The 20,350-nt window shown below is 40.1% G+C and overlaps 1 protein-coding gene across 4 annotated transcripts in view; it reads left to right on the forward strand.

Moving 5' to 3' along the window:
* Nucleotides 1–20,350, forward strand: part of BVES (blood vessel epicardial substance) — a 57,909-nt gene that overhangs the window by 15,296 nt on the left and 22,263 nt on the right. For 3 of the 4 annotated variants that reach the window (XM_061460178.1, XM_061460180.1, XM_061460181.1), the window contains exons 2-3: nt 16,876–17,109; nt 19,284–19,408. In XM_061460178.1, coding sequence (XP_061316162.1) covers nt 16,887–17,109; nt 19,284–19,408 — 348 coding nt within the window. In that variant the 5' untranslated portion in view covers nt 16,876–16,886. Of the gene's footprint in view, nt 1–11,349; nt 11,518–16,875; nt 17,110–19,283; nt 19,409–20,350 lie in introns of those variants that run through there. The other variant, XM_061460179.1, reaches the window with a different exon arrangement.

The raw sequence follows: 20,350 nt of genomic DNA on the forward strand, positions 1-20,350 counted from the left end.
TTGATGGAGGACTTAAAATAATGATGCAACCTCGTGCTTGAAAGATAATCATGCAGTATGTATAAGAAAGCTATTAGATGTGATATGAAACACCACCTGTTTGAAGGACCTTCAGTGTGGAGCAGATAACATTGTACAATTTTTGCTTTAATTTTATGTCCCTTTCTCAGAGAGGAAAATCTGTCAAACATAAATACTATAGCATGCAATGTGATAATCCCCAAATCCTTCTAACAGCCCTTCCACGTGATGTTTTCCGTATGTATTACTTAATGTTTGAAGCCCCTCACTCGCAAAGTTACTTGGTCAAAAAGGAATTGAAAAACTGCAGAGTTCATTGACTGCTATTAAAGACTGACCCAGAAAATACTATGGTACACTGCAAGAGGCTGGCAGTGCGTAGTAAACATGTGCTTCCTTCCTACACTTTTGACAGTTAAGGGGCAAGACAGCAGAGTACCCGACCCCTTGGTATGCCTCAAACAGGTATTCTCATGTAACTTCAGTGCTGTGGTTAGTATCATGTCTTACATGTCAGCAGTACTCAGTGCTGAGGTGGGTATGAAGTGTGTCATCTCTAGTGGATGCTGGCCCTTACGTTGCATCTTGGATCCCCACTCTGCTTCACCTGGTTGAGCTGTTCTGAAAACCATATGCCTGGTTTTTAATAGGTGATTTAAAAAACAGGCCCCATCTCTCATTCTGATAACAAGAATTTAAAAATCTCTCATCCTATAACTTGCTGGACCTATATGAAGAGTATACTTAATGTTTTATGTGTTAGCAATCTCCAAACATAAGAAGATTATAGCCTAGAAACATAAAAGAGATGTTATTCTAGATTTAGGTGAAATATAAATCATTGATTAATGTTCTCCTTGGGTTTCTTGAATTTATGGGCTTGACCCATGTATTAAAAAACCCTGCCTAACTTAAATAGGGTCAGCACTTAATAAACTAGTACGATCATCTTCACCTTCAAAATAAGACCAAGGAGTCTTGCCTACCCAATTTTTGTATCAAGCTTATTTATTCTATTTCAACTATAGCATACTGCTTAGAAAGATACCTGCTCTGGAGTGATGGGTGCTTCATTACATACTTTGGTAATCTTTTCCTTGTTTGTGACTGGTGTGTGGCTTGGTTTCCTCCTGGTTTCCAGACCTAGTTCCCTGGGATGGTTTTCTCTGATGAAGTCAGTTACCATCAGAAATCTCTACTAGGACGTGTCTGAGTCAGTATCTGCGCATACTCTTGTTTAGCTTTTGCTACTGTGGCTTTTGGGCTTTTAGTCACTTTTAAAAACTTGTCTCCAGCTTTCCAGCCTCTGTTTGAGTCATGACTGGCAGAACATTTCAGCTGTAGAATTCAGGGCATAGATATCTACAGTTGTATAAGTACATACAATAGGACTGGAAGCAAGATGGCAAGCCCTTTCCACCTCTGCTTTTTCTAATCTTCACAGCACTTCTGAAACGTACTGTAAAATGCGCTCTGGTATGTGACACATACACCAGTGTTTTGGGAGAGCTGTATAATATATACCTAAGTAAAGGTACAGTCAGACTGATGTCAGTGAACTAATACAAGCTTTTGTGATATATGCACCCAGTCATTAGAGAGTTGAGGTTGTTCAGTTTGGAAAGGAGAAGGCTCTGGGAAGACCTTATTGTGGCCTTTCAGTACTTAAAGGGCGCTTATAAGAAAGATGGGGACAAACTTTTTAGCAGGGTCTGTTGTGATAGGACGAGGGGTAATGGTTTTAAAATAAGGGAGATTCAGGCTAGATACAAGGAAGAAATTTTTTGCTATGAGGGTGGTGAAACACTGGAACAGGCTGCCCAGGGAGGTGGTAGATGCCCTATCCCTGGAGACATTAAAAGCAACCAGGTCTAGTTGAAGATATGCCTGCTTGTTACAGGGGGGTTGGACTGAATGACCCTTAAAGGTCCCTTCCAACCCAGACCATTTTATGATTCTGTGATTATTTATAGGTTAGTAAACGTTTGGAGCTAGATGAAGCCCTGATTTGAGCATCATGCAATTTATGGCTATGTTTTTACTTAGGAATAACTATCAGTGAGGTGGTCGGGCTCCTTCATAATCAGTTTAAGTGAATGGATACTTGAGTCCATGCTGGTTTGTGAATTGAGAACACTATTAATGAATCATTTTCTTGATCTGCAGTAATTGCCCTTTAGTCACATGTTACATTTCTGGAAGTTTCATAATCTCCTTTGAGGTTATGTCTACATTTGTATTCCATTATAAGATAATAGTGGCAGAATCTGGTTCATGTGATGATTTGCCCATTCGTCAGCATCAGTCGATCTTCCAGAGTTTTTGTAATTGTGAACATCATGCTGGAATTGCCCTTACAGCCTGCAAAGGTGTTCAAATTTACCATACAAGCTAAAAAAAAATCATGGCCTAGGACAGTCCAAAGAGAAAAAAGAAAAGAAAAAGGAGAACACTCAACTTCTTTCAGGTTTTATCGAGGAGAGGTTTGTTTTAAATTGGGCTTGTGGTAAATTAATTCATTGGGTGCAGCAATGTATTGTGAGAGCTTCAAAGCAGGTCTTGCCTAATTAGGGGCATGGCACTGACCCGTAATTCTTTCATTAGGTAGTATTTTCTTAGCTAGTAATAGAAACATAGAATAGTTAGGATTGGAAAGAACCTTAAGATCATCTAGTTCCAACCAGCCTGCCATGGGCAGGGACACCTCACACTAAACCATGCCACCCAAGGCTCTGTCCAGCCTGGCCTTGAACACAGCCAGGGATGGAGCATTCACAACTTCCTCGGGCAACCCATTCCAGTGCCTCCACCACCCTTACAGTAAAGAACTTCTTCCTTATATCCAATCATAGTGTAAGTACAGGTAACATATTCTAAGCAATGTTTTTGATGTCATACAAATCCACTCAAAGCTACAGAATAACCCAGAGAGAATGTATCCCAATGTACAGTAGAGATGCAAGGCAAATTTTAAGTGCTTAATGAAAAACATTATTTTATTCAGTTGCCTATAATAACAGAGGCTGGACTTGGTGATTTTGCCATCCTGGTCCTAAATTTTCAAGAAACCAGCAAATGTGACAGTGATCAAAGGAAACTTGGTACTGGAAAGAATGATAGCAAACTATACATAAAGATATATGACCTCTACTAGAATAAAGCTGGGAAAGCCGAATACATGCTTGGATGAAATTTTGTAGTTTTGCCACACCACAACAAAGGCATATGCTTGCAGTAATTAAAAACATGTTGATGCTACATTTCCAGAAAAAAAAGGTGCTCTGTAGTTTTCAATTATTATAAATGATAAATATAAGATATATTTGGGCTCCATGTACATGAAAAATTAAAATACAATATTGTACAGCTCTTATAAACAGGTCTTGCACAGCATGTGTCAAAAATAAAAACAAATCCGTAGCTATTCAGCTAGAAGAAAACTAGTTATATAGAAAAGGGGAAAAAATCTGCTGAGTTCAGATATTAACATATTAAATATTTTTTTTTCTATTAGTGTAATTATTGAATGCATACTCTTCTGCCTCAAAGTGTTACTGTATAACTGATATTTTTTTATGGTACAAAAAATAAATACCTTATTAAGGTGATTTGTTAATCCCTCTTGAAAATGCTTACTTTGATTACATTAATATGCATAAAAACGTATTAAGTTCAGGGCTCCCAAGGGAAAGCACACTTTTTTTTCCTGTCTAATCCATGTAAATTTTCATTTCTTGTAGATTTTTGTGTCCTTTCAGTTTCTGCTTGCTCTAATTTTACTTCTGTGTAAGTCAAAAGAGTTAGTTCAGTTTACCATGTGAATCAAGGCACCTCATCCTGATGAATCAAACCGTGTAGGTGGAGCTTCATCAGTAGGACCGTATAGCAGAAAGGCAGCACAAGCATGTCATCTGCAAGCCCTAGCATCTGGGGTTGCATCAGATCAAACCATGGCTGGCAAAGCCCTTCTTAGAGGGTAGCTATGCAGCTGGTTCTGCCAACAGAGGGTTTGGACCCAAATATTCTGCCAGCCAAAAATGTTGTTAAACATTGTCATGAACCAGGAAAAAGATGGGACATTTCCAAAAGCCTGTGGGAGCAGAAGAATTTTATAGCAGTTTTTCTTTTCCTGTGGATTCCGAGGCAATTTTATTCAGTTGTCAGTTCCACCACAGCTTCTCATTTAAGGGATGTGTGGTGTATTGTGTGGACAGGACTATTTCCCTACCCCAGTGAGGCTTTGAAGATAAACGGTAATAAGCAATTAAGGACTCAGACACTAAAGTCATAGAAATAAACAACTGCAATAAAATAATGGTGGTAAATAACTAAGAATAGCAGTAAATCCTAGAGTTTTCATTGTATGCAGTAGTAAATCTCCTCCCAAACTTGTCTAAACCCTGGAGGATATAATAATTTTCTGGGAGTAAGATACATTAGGCTGAGAAAAACACTGAAGACATAAATCCTATTTCATGGATAAATGCTGTAACTATGTCATTATCTAGAAGTGGGCAGCACCATCACATTCTATAACAGCTGCATGTCATTGTCATAAGCAAACATTAAAGCATCTCAGATCTGTGAAAGGAGGCAAGCAGGTCCCTGTCCCCAGGCAGGGATTCTGGCTGGATGACCCCAAGCAGCTAGCAGCCTGCTGGAGCTGGAGCTCAGTGGGGGTGAGGCACACATCTCTGTTCAGTGTTTCTCATGTGTAGGTTTTACAGACTCCTAGACACGGGACAGTCTAAATACCCAGTGTTGGGTATCTAGATTGGATTTCCAGGGGCCAGGTGAAGCTCATGGTTACAAGGGTGGGATACCGACAGGTAAACTGAAACACATTAGATATGACCCTTTATCTTCCCATGTGCATTCTCTTACACTGGTGTAAACAAAAAGCAACATATTCTGTAACAAAAGTGAGGCAAGCCAGTTCATGTCTGCCAGATTACACAAGGATGCGTATCAGCAGCTCCTATAAACCAGCCATTGTGCTGTGCTTTGTTCATCTAATTCCTCTGCATTAACAATCTTTAAAACTACTGAATCCAATTGTAACTGCTATTCTATTTTATTAAGCTTTAGCTTAGATAAAATATTTTGAATACTTATTTTGAATATGAAGCAAAAATATCATCTTTTCATTTACAGAAAGTTCAAGTCCTCTCAGATGATATTTTAAAGCAGATCTCCCTAGAAAGGTGAATGGGAGTACTTAAAAACCAGTCATACAGCCAGCACTATGCTCTGTTTTTTCCTAAGTCTACATTTGCTTATTCAGTTGTGCCTTTTCAAAAACAGTGACCTTTCAGTACGTATGTTCATTATTTAAAGAATTAATGAGTAAGTATTAGTAGGAAAAAACACAGTAAGTACTAATATTATGAAATCGGATGTGGAGCATAAACATTTTTATATTGGTTTTAATTTTACATATTATTAGTTCTTTTTTCTTTTTCTTTACCAAAGTCATTGTCATTTTAGTTCTGAAACTGCTTTATATAGTGGCATATGTACTTACATGCAAAAGCAATAATGACACATATCTGTATGTTTACTGTGGTATGTATCTGTGTTTTTAATGCTATATAATAGAGTTTCATTTCTTGCTTTTTTCTTTACAGAACAAAGAAGTACAATAAACATTACTCAGAAGACTGGTCTTTTTTATTCATGGAAATTAGAAGAAAATACATGGGGTTCAATTCTGTGCTTGCCTTTACTCTCAAAGATCAGGGTAGCGAGAAGCCATAGTGGTCTACTATAACCTGGCACACATTTTGATAGTAATTTACAATACACAGAGCTGAAGCCCAGTATCTGGATGTACAAGTCAGCATAGATGAGGTGCACAGTAAATGCAGACCAGATGCTCCTTAGTGATTGTTTGATGCTGACTCTTCCAAAACGGAAGAGGAAGCAGCTAATTCAGAAACTGGGTATTTATTATCTCCTTGAGTTTTATGCTCAAAACAAGGGAGTATTTCCAAGCCTCTTATTTAGGACTGCTAATCTGATCAAGTGCATAAAATGTTGTGCTTGCTACTTGGGCTACGTCAACCTATTTCTGTGTATTTGAACCAAACTTATACAATCCTGATTTGCTTTTTGCTCTTGAGCTTTTGTTCCTAGCATTTACTTTGGCTTACGTTATTCTCCAGTAGGCTCCTTCGTGGGTTTATGCATTTTTTTCCCTGCTCTTGCTGTCTGCTGCCTGTATCTTTTTGTAGAGAAAAAAAAAACAACTTTAAAAAAGCTATGTCATGCCCATTCACAGTTCTTCTGAGCTCATCAATTTATCTTTTCTTCCCACTCAGTGTGGAATGTTTTCACTCTCAAATCCTATGTGCTTTCCCTGTCACTTGTTTTAAATAACCTCTTAGACTTATCTTCTGCCTCCCTCACTTCTTCTTTGCCTTCCTTCCTCAAGTCTTTAAGTTAGATTTCTTCCTTTCCTTTCCTTTCCTTTCCTTTCCTTTCCTTTCCTTTCCTTTCCTTTCCTTTCCTTTCCTTTCCTTTCCTTTCCTTTCCTTTCCTTTTCTTTCCTTTCCTTTCCTTTCCTTTCCTTTCCTTTCCTTTCCTTTCCTTTCCTTTCCTTTCCTTCCCTTTCCCTTTCCCTTTCCCTTTCCTGTCTGTTCTTCTGGGTATGTTAAACAGTTGTTATTTAATTCCCTTTTTAATCTTTAAATAAAATTCTAAAGCCTTATCAATTATTAGAAAAAAATCCTATAAAATTGTAGATTTTAATGATGCTAATGAGGAATTTAAGCCTAGCTTTTGCTTCTCAAAGCCAGCCACTGGTGAATATTAAAATGCACAGCTAAAAAGGACTAATATTGCAACAAAACAGTAATTGCCATTGTACCAACACCCAAAGGTACTCATACATTTGTACTCTGAAAATGTTTGCAATTCCTTTGGATAACACAGTCACACAGGCTCACGTAAATTCATAAAGATCCCTGTAGAGAGAATGCTGTGAGCTGCAGCTGAGATGGATTTATTTTGGGATTAGCACAGACATCTTTGCATGATAATTTTGAACTTTCTTAGTTCATGGAAGGTGTCCAAAAAGGAAAGAGAAAAATCACAGCCAGTTCAACCAGCGCTGCCAAATCCTGTGTAGTGGGGCCCCCCAAGAAATGGGCTGTCACCCAACAAGGGGACAAATGCAATGCAAAAGCACTGCTATATTACTTGTTTTCCAGTTATGTGTGAAGTAGGAGCTGCCTTATGTTAACCAAGAGCAATGTCTGGACAGCAGCTTGAGTGCTGGACAAGCGATGTGGTCAAAACCCCTATCCGGCATTCCTGATTTTCCAGAAAGAAGCAGACTCATTGGGATCAGCCTCCCTGTTATTCCCTGCTGCTGTTAGCAAGCTGCCCCGAAGGGCAGTGATGGGTACACCATCACCTCACTTTCAGAAATCCAGCCGGTTTTGTAGCAGCCCTCCTTTCTTTGGGGGGAGAACCATGTGATTTAGGTAGAGCTTCAGCAAGTCTCAGAAATATCACTTGCGAGCAGCTCATAGCCTCGCACATACTCATAGAAATTGCTCACCGAGCAATTTCAAGTAATGAACATACAAATCAAATTGTCAGCAGGAGACTGCTCACGCATAATTTTGGAACAGGAATAATTGCTAAGTGTGATTGAATAAATTGTTTACTGTGCACAGTTTAGATAACTTTAATACGAAACCGTTTTACTCTGACCTTATACCTCAGGATCATGTACCCTTTGGATAAACATCTATGACAAACAGTGCATCTGTTAAAACTTGGGTACTTTGACAAATCATTTTAGAAGAAAGTCATCTCCTGGCTCTAAGTTTGCAGCCATCAGTTACTATGTTATCAGTCAGACACTTGGAAGACCTGTGATACGATGTTCCGTATCTCGATTCAAAAAGATAGCCCTCCTTATATAAACATCATTGCAGATGTGATGGGAAGAATTGCCTGCCTAAATATCAGAAAGTGTCTATTGGAGGGTCTGGGGTAAAAATGCACCAGAATGCGCACACTCCTCTTAAGTAAGCCTCCAGCACATTAAATAGTTGAGAGAGTACTTATCATTCACAATCTCTTCCATGCAAACACCCTTCTAATAAAACTATACTCTTGAGGATGCTCTAAGGCATATAAAAATCAGGCAAATAAAATATTTTTTCTATGGAAAAGATGGGTAATTTTTCAGTTATATGGCACATAATTCCAGCACCCGGGATGGGATTTGTTTTACTGAAATGTGGTACTTCTGAACTATGCGAACATATTTCATCCCGCTCCAGACAGTTGTCAAACACACAGAGGATTAATTACTTTCTAAAAGAGCCCCTTCGCATTGTCTATAGAGGGAGGTTAAAAGGTTAGTTTAGGGTAGACATCTTTTAGACTGTAGATGCTGAGTATGCTTCCTAAAACTATAAATGGAAACATGCCATAGATCTCACCATTGTCTGAAAATAGCCCTGTCAGCCTGGTGCATCTGGGATCCCAAATACAAAACATTTGTTCTCTTTAGTGAAAACTTTGCCTAAAAAAGGCTGCAGAATAGGGCGTTCGTTTGGAAGAGGCAGAGTGCTTGCAATTTTATGGAAAGTTACTCTATTGTCTGCTTAATAAAGTCTTTTGATGCCCGGCTGGCCTGAACTGAGAAGCAGGAGAGGAAGCCTCCGGGCTCAGTTGTACTTCTGAACTCCTGCCCGAACTCTGCTGAGTGACATCTCCCCGCATCCTCAACAGGCCTTTTTTCCCCTGCAGTATAGAATAGGCAGGCACTGGGAGGTTAGGGTATACGGTCAATGATCACAAAGCAGGTTGCTGGAAATAAGGAACAAGACTAAGTGATTTGCAACATCCATGTGACATTTTCTACTGTGGACCACTTCTGTGGAAAATAGCTAAATAACTGGAGAAAGTACTTAAGCTATCAAGACTTTAATAGCAGAACAGAGAAACATGACAGAGAGAAAGTATGCATCAATGAACAGCTGTAACACCATTAGACCTGTCTCTGCTAACAAAATGCATCAATTCAACACAAATCTCTAAAAATTGATCTATTTGAATCCAACTCCTCATGAATGTATACCCAAACAGTTTTTATTTCTTGCCTCTGTCAAATTAATTTATATTAGCTGATTTGAATGAACTTGTACTTTATTGACACAGACAGGAGGTTAAACCAACTATTTAAGTCTTTACAGTGGCTTAACAGTAGGACATTAAACTGATTGAATTACACCAGCCCACTCTCCTGAAGTACATGAGACCTTGGTTTAAGAGAATAAACACTACTTAATATGTTCTACTTAGAGAAGGTTTAAGTTATCTATGTATCTATAGATAATGTTATCTATGTAATGCAATATTATCTATATAACTAAAGGCTATGTAAAATTACGGCAACTGATATCTGCATAGGACTGTGCTATTATCTGTATAAAATTGAGGATAGTCATTATATTAGAGAAAGGAAGGTTTTCCTTCTACACGTGGGTGCACCCCACAGCACAAGTCTAGAGCCCATTAGAGCCATGTCTACACTCTTCATCTGACTGTGGTCCTCCTAGGGGCAAGGAGATAAAGCAGCTCTCAAATCCTCCCTCATTTATTTCTTTCTGCTGACAGCTGTCCTAGGTACCACCATCTATGTTACCCACGTGTCCTTGGATCTTACCACTCTGCCATGCAGGAGAAATGAGATGTAGTCACAAATACATTGAAATCTAAAGATCCCAAGAGACTAGCTTCTATTAGGATGAAGTTCTACACCTTCACATGGTTTCACATATTATTAGTTCTTTGCCAAGCTTTCCTAAGGGTTTTCTGCATTAGGCTAAGCAGTCACTGTGTTACCACCAATGCTCCCCACAAAAAAACAGAGAGGACCTGGAGGAAAATGAAAGAAATACAAAGACTACAAAAGACAGAACTAATCCAGCAAACTGTGCTTCTCTAATGCACAACATTCAGTAACGTGCTAGAAAATGCTTACATGTCAGTCTAGATTTGGATAAGAGCTCTCTGACAGGCTGCTCTGTGCTGCTTTTGGAAGCTACTTGGCTTTGCTCCGTCAAGCATAGCTGAATATTATCAACCTCAAACATGTGCTAGATGCTATCTCTCATGACTGTTCCTGTGGCCATGCTATACTGACTAGCTTTTCCTACCCCCTTTTCAGCTCACTTACTCTATATCTCGGGAAAGTGACTACATCAATAAGAATGACTGGCCATTCAGAGGAAACACAATCCGAAACCATGACCTCCATAATAAATTCATATTATATGTTAGACAATCAGGGAGAGGAATTCATAAAATCCCTGTTCACACAGCACATATCACTGGAAAGGTACAGATCTCTTCTCCAAGATGTAAAGCTAAGAACAACCGTAACAAAACCGGAGCCTCATAGGACACATGTTGGTGTGTACAAGCATAAAGAGTTACTTCAAAAATTGGTCAGGATTCTGTATTCTTATTCAAGTATAATGCTGACCATGTGCACGTTACTGCTGAAAAAAAAACCCGGCATTTTGCAGCTAGTTCATCAGAATGTACAGAAAGACTTTCTGCCTTTGCAGTGCTTATTTATCACTGGCAGCCAGGTTTTGGGATGGGCTGGGATGCCTATGGGCTGTGTCTGGAAATCCTTTCATTGCTGGGGGCTACACATCAACATCCTGGAGACGATGATGGGCTTGGTGGCTACTTGGGCATGTCACCGCCTGTACCGCGAGGCTGGCAGTAGGAAGCAGGCTAGGCAGGACAGTGGCCGAGCAGTGTGCCAGCATGCAGGGACACAAATGGCCTGCTTTGGAAGCGCATCATTTCTGGGAGCTGCCAAACTGCCATACGAACAAACTTGGTGACATTTCCTAAACATCATGCTTGTGACAAAGCAACTATAGCAGGTGCCAAGTAGAGAAGAACAGTTTTCTAAAGGCCATTGTTGCTCCTTGACTCACCATATAGGGGAAATACTGCTTGCTGCTTGTGTAGGGGAGAATTTAGCCCTTCTAATTTTAACCCCCTAAAGGCAAACTGCCAGAGCTCTGGGTGCACTCTGCGGTGAGTGTCTGCAGCTCCGGGGGTGATTCACCCCACGGGGTTTAGATGCTGGGCACTACTCAGCACCCACATCCTTCAAACCGGGAGGCGCCGTTCGGAGCCTCTGCTTCCAGTCCAGCCGGGCCTGCCCCAGAACCCCCGGCACCGCGCGCCCCCTGGCGGCCGCCCCCTGGCCCTGCGCCCGCAGTCCCCCGGGGCCGGCTGGAGGCGCCTGCGCGCTGCGGCCGCTCGGTGCCAGCCCCGGAGCTGGCGCCGCCCGCAGCCTCCCGCCGGGTTCTGCCTATTTTAGTCACAGCGGCGGGTCGGTGGCCGCGGCGGGACGCGGTGCCGGGAGCGGCGAGGAGAGGAGAGGAGTGGCTGTCCCAGCCCGTCCCGTCCGGGCGGCCGCGAAACTTTTCCGAGGGCGCGGGGCAGGTAAGGGGCGCTCCTGCCGTCGGCACCGGTGGGGCACCGCGCTGGAGAGCGGCTTACGGGGGGATGAGTGGCCGCGTTGTCGGGTCCGCTCACGGCGGCCGAGGGTAGCGTGCGCCAGCCCGGGTTTCTGCCTTCCGCTTTCGGGGCTCGGAAGGTCTCTCTGCCGAGGGGGCTCGTGCCCCCCGCCCGCCCCGGTCATAGCCTCGACAGGGGGCCCGGGAACGGGAGCTGCGCTGGTGCCCTTCCTGCGGGAAGGTGGCCCTTTGCGGGCTAAAGGGAAAGCTCGCTTGGTAATAATAACAACAATAATTATTATTAGCTATAATAATGTTCTAACAATATAATTATTAATTATGATAGTAATATTATTGTATAAACGGTGGGTTTGGTGGTTGCAAGTTGTGGGCTAAAATGACGCCTCAGAGGTGTGGGGAGAAAATGGGTCTGGGGGTGCCAGCCGTGGCTGCGCCGCTCCCCAAACTTCCGTGAACCCTGTAATCAAAAGGGAGTGTGAACTGAAGTGCAGGGAGCAAACTTCCCCACAGTATGGCTACGCAGCTGCTGTGGGGAGTGTACATATGAGTATTTCTCATGGTATGGTTGTTTCTGTTGACTGTTCATAATGAAAATGTTGTTAAATTTTCTCTAGAATAAAGTAGATCAAGACTAACAAATTTCTGCAGAGCGTGACTCATTTAATGGACATTATTTTGCTCTAAAGAGCGTATTGGAAAACATTTTTTCCTGCGCCGCTTTCCCGTTCACTCCTATTTCATTGTAGAAAGGAAATTGGTAACTTAAACTGTAATTAACTTTATTATGCTGGCAGTAATAGTTTGTCTTCGGCTCACAAAAGCAAAGAAATTACTGATTGTCCAAATTCTCTATGCAGCTTTTGTGCTACCAGACCATAGAAGAATAGTTCAAGCCCTGCAGGTATGATCTAAAGCAAGCAATTGTCGAGCTTGATTTCTACTTTTTTTTTTTTTTTTTCTCTTAGGACTCACAGAATCCATCTACATAAATAATGGTCGGTAGAGTTGCAATGACTAAAGTTATACAAACATTCTCAAGCAAAGCTTTAAGAGGCTCACTTGAGTGATGTTGAACAGTAAAGCTACCGCTGGGATACAAATAATCTCACTAAAATGGATGGCGACGTGAGCAGCACACTGGGCCCCTATGTTGGCTTGGTTGACCTGTTCTCTTAGAACCATCTGCTCTAAACTTCTCTGCAGTGTGTCTTCTGTGAATGCTGTGTGGGTATCCATGAACCCCCGTTAATTTTAAAGGTGTCTTAATGTCTGAAGATTTAGGGACTAAATCTTTTGGAAATGGCTTTCAGAAGTTTGGCCTCTTCTATAAAGATGTCCTGGGCATATTAAAAAACTTAAGTTTGCTTTATTTACATTCCAAGAATTTGTGTTTTCAGACCTAAACCCACAATATATTATCTTAACTCTCTATCAGGTTCATGCACCAAAAAAAAGGAAATTAATAGGCTTTGTTCTTAACTGTACCTATTTCCCAGAAATTTACTATTAAAGTAGCAGTGAGTGGGGTGTTTGATGGTTGTTGGGGTTTTTTTTGTTTGGTTTTGTTTTGTTTTCCTGTTTGACCAACAAAGTGGCTTGATTTTTCAGTCAGCTGAGTTTTCAAACTCCTACTTTGGTACATCTAAATCCATATGATAAAAAAAAGTATATTAAAATATATTTTCTTTAATTATTTGTCTTATGCTTCACAAAACTTTCATTTCAGTTGACACTGTTTTCCCAATTTTTCCAAAATTATTTGACTGTTGGATGTATTTTTAACTCCCGATATTAATACGTGTCTTAATTTATTGAAGACTTAAGCATAAGACCGCAAAGTCCTGCGCTGTATTATTCCTTAGTAGATATAATCGTAAATTAAAGTTTTAAAGGCTTGTACTTAAAAACTTTGGCTCTGTGAGGTAGCGGGGGTAGGAAATGACAATTGCTTTTTCATTTGTGGAACAGCAGAAATTTTTTTCTAATTCTTCAGTATTATTTGACAGCAGTAGGTGTTGGAAGTAAAGTAATAATCTGAAAATTACAGAGCTGTTACTTTGAGTCTTTGAGTATTTGTCTTTCTGGTGTTACCTGTGGGCAAACACTTCAGGTTACAGCTTGTAACCCTGCATGCCTGCCTTTTTTTGTTGATTCTCAAGCAGCCTCCCTAGTTGAAATTCAGAGCCAGGGTCTCAGGTGTCCTTGTGTCATTTTGCAGATAGTGTCAATCTGTTTCTGCCAGCTTTAAAATACCATCATAACAGAGAATTTCTGCAGCTTTCTGTTGTTTTCCAGTACATTAGTGCTGCTGTAATGTTTGTGTGTGAGTAGTAAGTTAAACTCAAATGTATTAATAAAAGGACTTCAAGGTATTAAAAGACAAAGTTTGTAAAAATGGAGGTGGGTAGATTTAGGTCGATTTAGGTTCCTGGATTCTAATTTAGGCAACACAATGGGCGGTCCAGGCTTTCAGAAGCATTGAACATCCTGTTGGTACAGCGGTGGATGCTTTAAATGACTTGGTCAGCACTTGTTGGAGAAACATCTTCCCATTATGCCAGTTTATAGCTGGTGGTTTGAGGCATCTATATCCGTGGCTAATGAGGGGAGTGGTGTTTTGGTGGGGTGTGAGAAGAATGCGACTGTCATGTGCTGTGCTGTTAATTTGGCTTGTTGGATTCCAGTCTTAAATTTGTGATGATTTACAAGTTGTAAAGCATAAGGTAGCCTCTAACCTCCCAGCAATGCAGTGCAAAATTTTGTTATTAAAAAATCAAGCATCTGAAAGCTTTGTCAATTTGCATTCAGATGCAGCTGAATTTACTTCTTGGAGCCCATCTTGATCTCAAGATGAGCTGATGGACTTACAGCTGGTTCTGTAGCTGTATGTGAGTTTGGTTGTCTTTACTCATTCTGTTGACAGGTTAAGTGGTGCTTTTATTGGCAGTGAAAGACTGAATGTAGGTAGAAACTCTGCTGATAACTTTTTGTAAAAGGTCTGGAGATCCTGCTGTTCCAGTGTAGGGAGTATGTATTGTTTGAAAACCACAGGAGCACAATGGTGAGATGTGTGTAAGGTGAGTGCAAACACAGTTCCCCAGTTATCAATTACCTTCTGTTTATGAGCACATTAAAATGCCAGTCCTGCAGCCTCATACAGGCTCCCACTTTGGCTATGGGTGCAAGCAGCCTTGTCAGGTCAGTGAAACTGCTCTCATGCCTCGACTTCTAAATTCAAGCCAAAGAGCTGAAAGAAAATAGGAACATGTTTGGATGGTGCCTGTGTGGTACCTGGACTGTGAATTTGTTTGGTCACCATAATTATTGGTAACAATTTCATGTATAATTTGCTTATGCCAAAACCCCCACATTTTAATTAACCTTTGTGAATAACTAATGTAGGAATGAAAAGAGGAAAGTGAATTTTTTGTTTTTTTTTAAAAAAAAACCAAAGGATTATGTATTTTGGTAAGAATTAGGTGGTGGTTTGGTTTTGGTGTTTTTTTTTTTTAGTTTGAAAAAAAAATTTATCCAGATATGGATAGCACTGTTTCCATGTTGGTGTTTGATCCTGCAAGATGCCTCTACATGTTCTGTAGCATGCCTTAGCTATTACAGGTTCTGGGCATCAAAGAGGAACTAATAGAGGGCTGAGGTTTTCTTTCTGATTTCTTTCTTCTCAGTACTTTAAACAGGGGTTTGAAAGACTAATGAATTTTAGAATTTCAGTCCAGCTTACTTATGTCTTGCACAGAAATGAGGGGAGAGGGAAAGTGATAAAAAGAATGGATGAAGCAATCAAAATTACAGCCCAAGAAGCACTCGAGTAGTAGAGAGTATTCCAATCTGCAGGAGATACTGAGTGTATTAACCATGACTCAAAATCATCTGTTGAGCAGATGAATTACATGACAGCAAGCACACACAGCAGGGACATGCACTGTCCCTACAGAATTTACTTGAACACAAATCCCACTATGTTGCATGTTGCAGAGCCTGTTTGCTCAGTGACACATGCATGTATTTAATTAATGACACTCAAGCCAAACTCCATGTAATTTCTGTTGCTGTGGCAGTGGGAGACCATACATGCCTTGCTGGAGGTGGGGTTCTCCTCTGTATCTGACAAACAGTCTAAACATTCATGTTCCTCTGGCTGGGAACTGCTCTGGGTTGAGAACACCTTCTAGAGTGCTTGTAACACTGGCTGCAGTTCCCTAAACAGACTAGCTCTTAAGATTTTAAAGTTAGTGCCTTGAAATCTTCCAGTTTCTCTTTGTAGTGTCTTTTTAATAGGAATTTTGTACTTTGTATTAGGAAAATATTTGCCCACAGATATCTTTTTTCCTTTCAATTGGTGTGAAATGAAAATATGCTGCTTTCATTATTACAAGAACAAAAAAAAAAAAACAAACCTGTGATTTTTAGATTAGAAGTCAACTTTTTTAACTGGTCTTGTTTTCTCCGGGAGTTCCACAGGTCTTGCAAACTCACTCATACTAGGTAGACCAGTGATTTTCCTGAAAGAGTAGCAACCCTGTCATAACTTAGCATCCTGGGCACCTCCTTTTCTGATTTAGTAGCATCTGATCAACTAGGAGGAGAAATGATAATTTTTATTTACTGTTCTTATAAGTGGCTTGGGAATTATTGTTTTTTGCCCACTCTGTTAATGTGCGCAAGATGATATGTGGCTTAGGAGATCTCCAAATGATCCTGCAAGAAAGGCAAAAGGTGAGACTTTGTTTTTCATTTCTGTATGGTTTGTTGCCTTTTTTCAGTCAACCAAACAGCACGTGTTTCTCCTTTAAGACCTTCCTTTCCTTATTTAGAAGAATGACTTTGTATGCCATAAAGGAGACTTGCACTACATAAACTTTTTTCTTTTTTTATGTCAATTCTCATCTAGATTGTTAAGTTCTGTTAAACATTTACTTTGCCTGGGATGGTGGACCTATTCAGTAAATGGTAGATCAGAATATGATTTTTTATTTGCGTAGGGCTAGGAAGAATACATAGTATGTTTTGCTGAGCAGTGACAGTCGTAGGAGGTAGTGTTCAGACAGCACTGTTTGTGTGCATACAGTCCAAATTTTGAAGTGTACCATTCTTCAAGCATAGCACTTAAGTGAAAGAGATAGTAAAGCATTACTGAACTATGGATCTAACTTACCCTTTTAAAGCACTTGTAAAATTTCTTCCATGAATGATAATGCAAAATATACCCTGGGAAGAAAGAAAATAGCCCTAAAATCCAGGTGTATGTCTGGTATATTTCAGTTTAATGGACAGTGATTTTATTTTCTGTTTTGTCTCATTGCAGGAGTCTCAAAGATGAATACTACAGTAATGAGCCCACTCACTATTACTCCGCTAGGCTTTATTCCAGACTTAAAAAACGCCACCCTTGTGCCTTTTAATGAGACTGCATGTGAAAATTGGAAGGAGATTCATCATCTTGTTTTCCACGTGGCAAATACCTGTTTTGCAGTTGGACTGATTATTCCAACTACTCTGAATTTTCACATGATTTTTCTGCGAGGCCTGCTGACCATAGGTAGGAGAATTATTCTGGAGAGATTTGTGACCTTACTGTGACAGAAATAGCAATTCATGACCAGCTGGTCCCTTCAGGTTATGGTGAAATTTCAGCCTGTCTTTGTGTTCATTGTACTCTGCTGATGGTGGTTTTGGTGTAAGTGGGGGCCTTTTCTGACCCTGGCATACCTTTTCTAGAATGGCTGTGTGTGCCCAGGTTCTTAAAATTTCCCAGAAATGTAACTTGCAGTTTCAAACCTATGAAGATGCCAGCTTGAAACAAGTGGGCCCTGTTCACGTCAGAGGTGACTGGCTGATTAAAATTCATTAAATTCCACATATTAGTTAAGTTTATGTATCCTTAAGACCTTAGTTTTAGGTTTCAAGTAAGTACTGGGAGTGTGTATTTGCTGGTGTACTGGCTTACTATGACTGCAGTAGGCGAGGCTTTCCTTAGAAAGCTTGATATCAGCCCATCTGTTCTTTGAATGCGGGTTCAAATATGTGGCCCTTGTGGGTCACCAGGGTTATTTTCATTGTCAGTTTAGAAGTGCAGATATTTGATACAGAATGCAATGTATGTTACTCTGAAGTCAGTCATATTTATTCCACCACTGTAGGCATCTTGTGACACCAAAATTTTACTTCAGAAGAACAACTAAATTTGGCATGCTTGAGACTGAGCAAGAGTGGTTTCATTTGTAACACTCTTGCAGTCCCACAGCTATTTCAAAGCTCCCGTACTTTGGGACAAGGCCTTTATGATCAAAGGAAGAGTAGTAAATCAGTACAGTGTTTTAAGAAAGATAAACCCGAATGTATCACAACACAGGGCATGCCTAAGTATTTTTAAGCGAGAATGCTCATTTGTTTAATAGGCTGTACTGATGACCAAAGGTCTGAGCATTTTCTATCTTTGTAGTTCTTGTTTTAAAAGCAAAAGGAGCTGTGCGCTCACTGGCCTGCCACTTTGATCTGTGGGTCTTGTATTTTGAGCAGATACGGAGTCAGAGTTTTGCAAGCTGAGGTGGCAGCTAGAAGCAAATTTACTCTGGGCAGCATAAGTAATGAAGCCCGGTTGTTAGCAATCTGTTCCCTTTGCTTTGGCCTTGCCGCACCTCTGTGCTGCTCCACAATATTGTTCTTCTTCAATACTTCTTGACCTCATATCCTCCCATCCCTTGTAGTCTAATTAACCAGTTGATCAAGAGTCACCATATTTGATTTTTCTGATCCATAGGTAAGTGCTGCCTGGCCAGGTAGCAACTGAGACAGAATAGATAATATCGAGTCCATGAATTCAGTGTCATCTTCAGGGAAGAAGGGGGAAGGGACACTGATTTGGCACCTTTTCCTTATTGTCTTTGCATGAAACTTAAGAGTAAATATATCTGTGACCTCTACAGCCATCTCTATTGGGTAGTAAGCTCACATTTATCTGTGAGAGACTCGCTGATGCATAATCTATCATTTGATTAAGTATTGTCTTTGTAGGCTAAAAAGAGAATCCTTAATCATCCAGTATGCCTTACCTTCTAAAGCAATTGTCATTATTCAAAGTAAAGCAACCAAAAATAGAGTAAGCATTTGAAATTTTCTCTTTGATGTCTTACAAGAGAGCTCAGTTTCCTGCTGTGACCTTGTCAAAATACAGTAATGATACTTCCTTTAAATTTTAAAGGATATCTCTAGGTGGTTTTTGTGCAACTGCTGCTCAATAGTTCGATATGAATATTGCTGATGGGAACAGCAAGCGTTCATTTCTAGGCTCTTGTTTGTCTAATTAATGCAATACTGGTAATAAAGTTTTATGATCTGCTTAATTATTATTTTTTGTACTTGAGACACAATTTTTCCCCATCCCATTTCTGCTTCATTTTAGTAACAGACCACTGTGGGTTGTGTCTTTATGCTTTCCCCAGTCCTGATCTGAATTATTGTTGCTTCAGTGTTGCAGTCCCATGCAATAGGACTGCAGTCTGCTGTCAACCTGCTCGCAGTGCCTGTTTGTACCATTGCAGTGATTAGCTCTGCTACCATTGCACGCTTTGATCCACAGATCCTAGCTGTGGTAAAGCTTATAGAATATATTGCTTTTCAGCATAATTACACACAGTGGACACATTCTTGATGGCTTTGTACAAATGTGTTTATTGTTCAGTGAAATTTAACTTTTTTTTTTACTTTTTACAGGATGTGCATTGTTCATCATTTGGGCAACACTCTATCGTTGTGCCTTGGACATAATGATCTGGAATTCTGTGTTTTTGATCGTCAACCTTTTACATTTCATATACCTAGTGTATAAAAGAAGACCGGTATGTATAACAGCTAAATTGCACAAGCAGTCTAGTAAGATGCAAGGAAAAGAAAGTTTTGTCCATGTTTGCTGTGCAAACCTATGAACTACACAGCAGTTCTTGAATTAGACAGGAGTTCTTTTGGACAAAGTTATCTACTTCAGAAAGGATCCAGACTATAAGTACGATCTGAGGCAGTACATCATTATTTTTCTGAAATCCATATTTTTGAAAAATAATTTGACTTTAGAAGTTACTGTTGGCTGTTTTTGGCCGTTGTGTTGGTGGTAAGGAAGGTGTTATACTCTTACGTTGCAGAAAGAGCAGACATAGCAGGTTTGGGGTTGGTATGTGGGTTTTTTTTTTTGTCATTTTCCTCACCCTCCCAACCACAAGAGTACATGCATACAGGTCTGCTGAAATAAAATCCTACTAAGATATTTAAAATTGATCATTCCAGAACAGTAGGTTTCTTAAATCAGGAGTTTGGGATGGATCAAATTTTCCTGCCTCACTTTTAAGTCTTAGAAATCCTTTGTGGTGGGAAGGGAGACCAGCAAATGACAAGTGTCCTAATAGACAGTTATTTCAACAGAGAAACAAATGCTGATGTCCATTTATAAATGACCTTCACACTCTTTGCTTTCCTTTGACAAGTGGTTTAGCCCATATATTTTGTACTGGCACATTCCTTTCAAATGCAGATGAAGGGTAAGCAAGATACAACTACCCTTTTTGAACACCTGTGAGGCACAGAAATAAGCAACAAAATAGAGCAAGTTGTGGGAAGAGCAGTATTAACTAAGATGATACTACTTTTTATTCCATTTAGTGCATTTGTTGTGTTTTAAGGGTCAGATGGTCATGTCTGAGGATTCTGCAACTCCTGTTGCTGCTTTCAGAAGGATGCATTGGGATAACTTTGTCAAATGCGCTGTAAGAATATGTGTGAAATGTATA

This window comes from Pezoporus flaviventris, unplaced genomic scaffold, assembly GCF_033815535.1.
Source record: "Pezoporus flaviventris isolate CSIRO_AGI_PZ_B2104156 unplaced genomic scaffold, CSIRO_AGI_Pfla_v1 ptg000031l, whole genome shotgun sequence".
In the NCBI taxonomy this organism is placed as follows: Eukaryota; Metazoa; Chordata; class Aves; order Psittaciformes; family Psittacidae; genus Pezoporus; species Pezoporus flaviventris.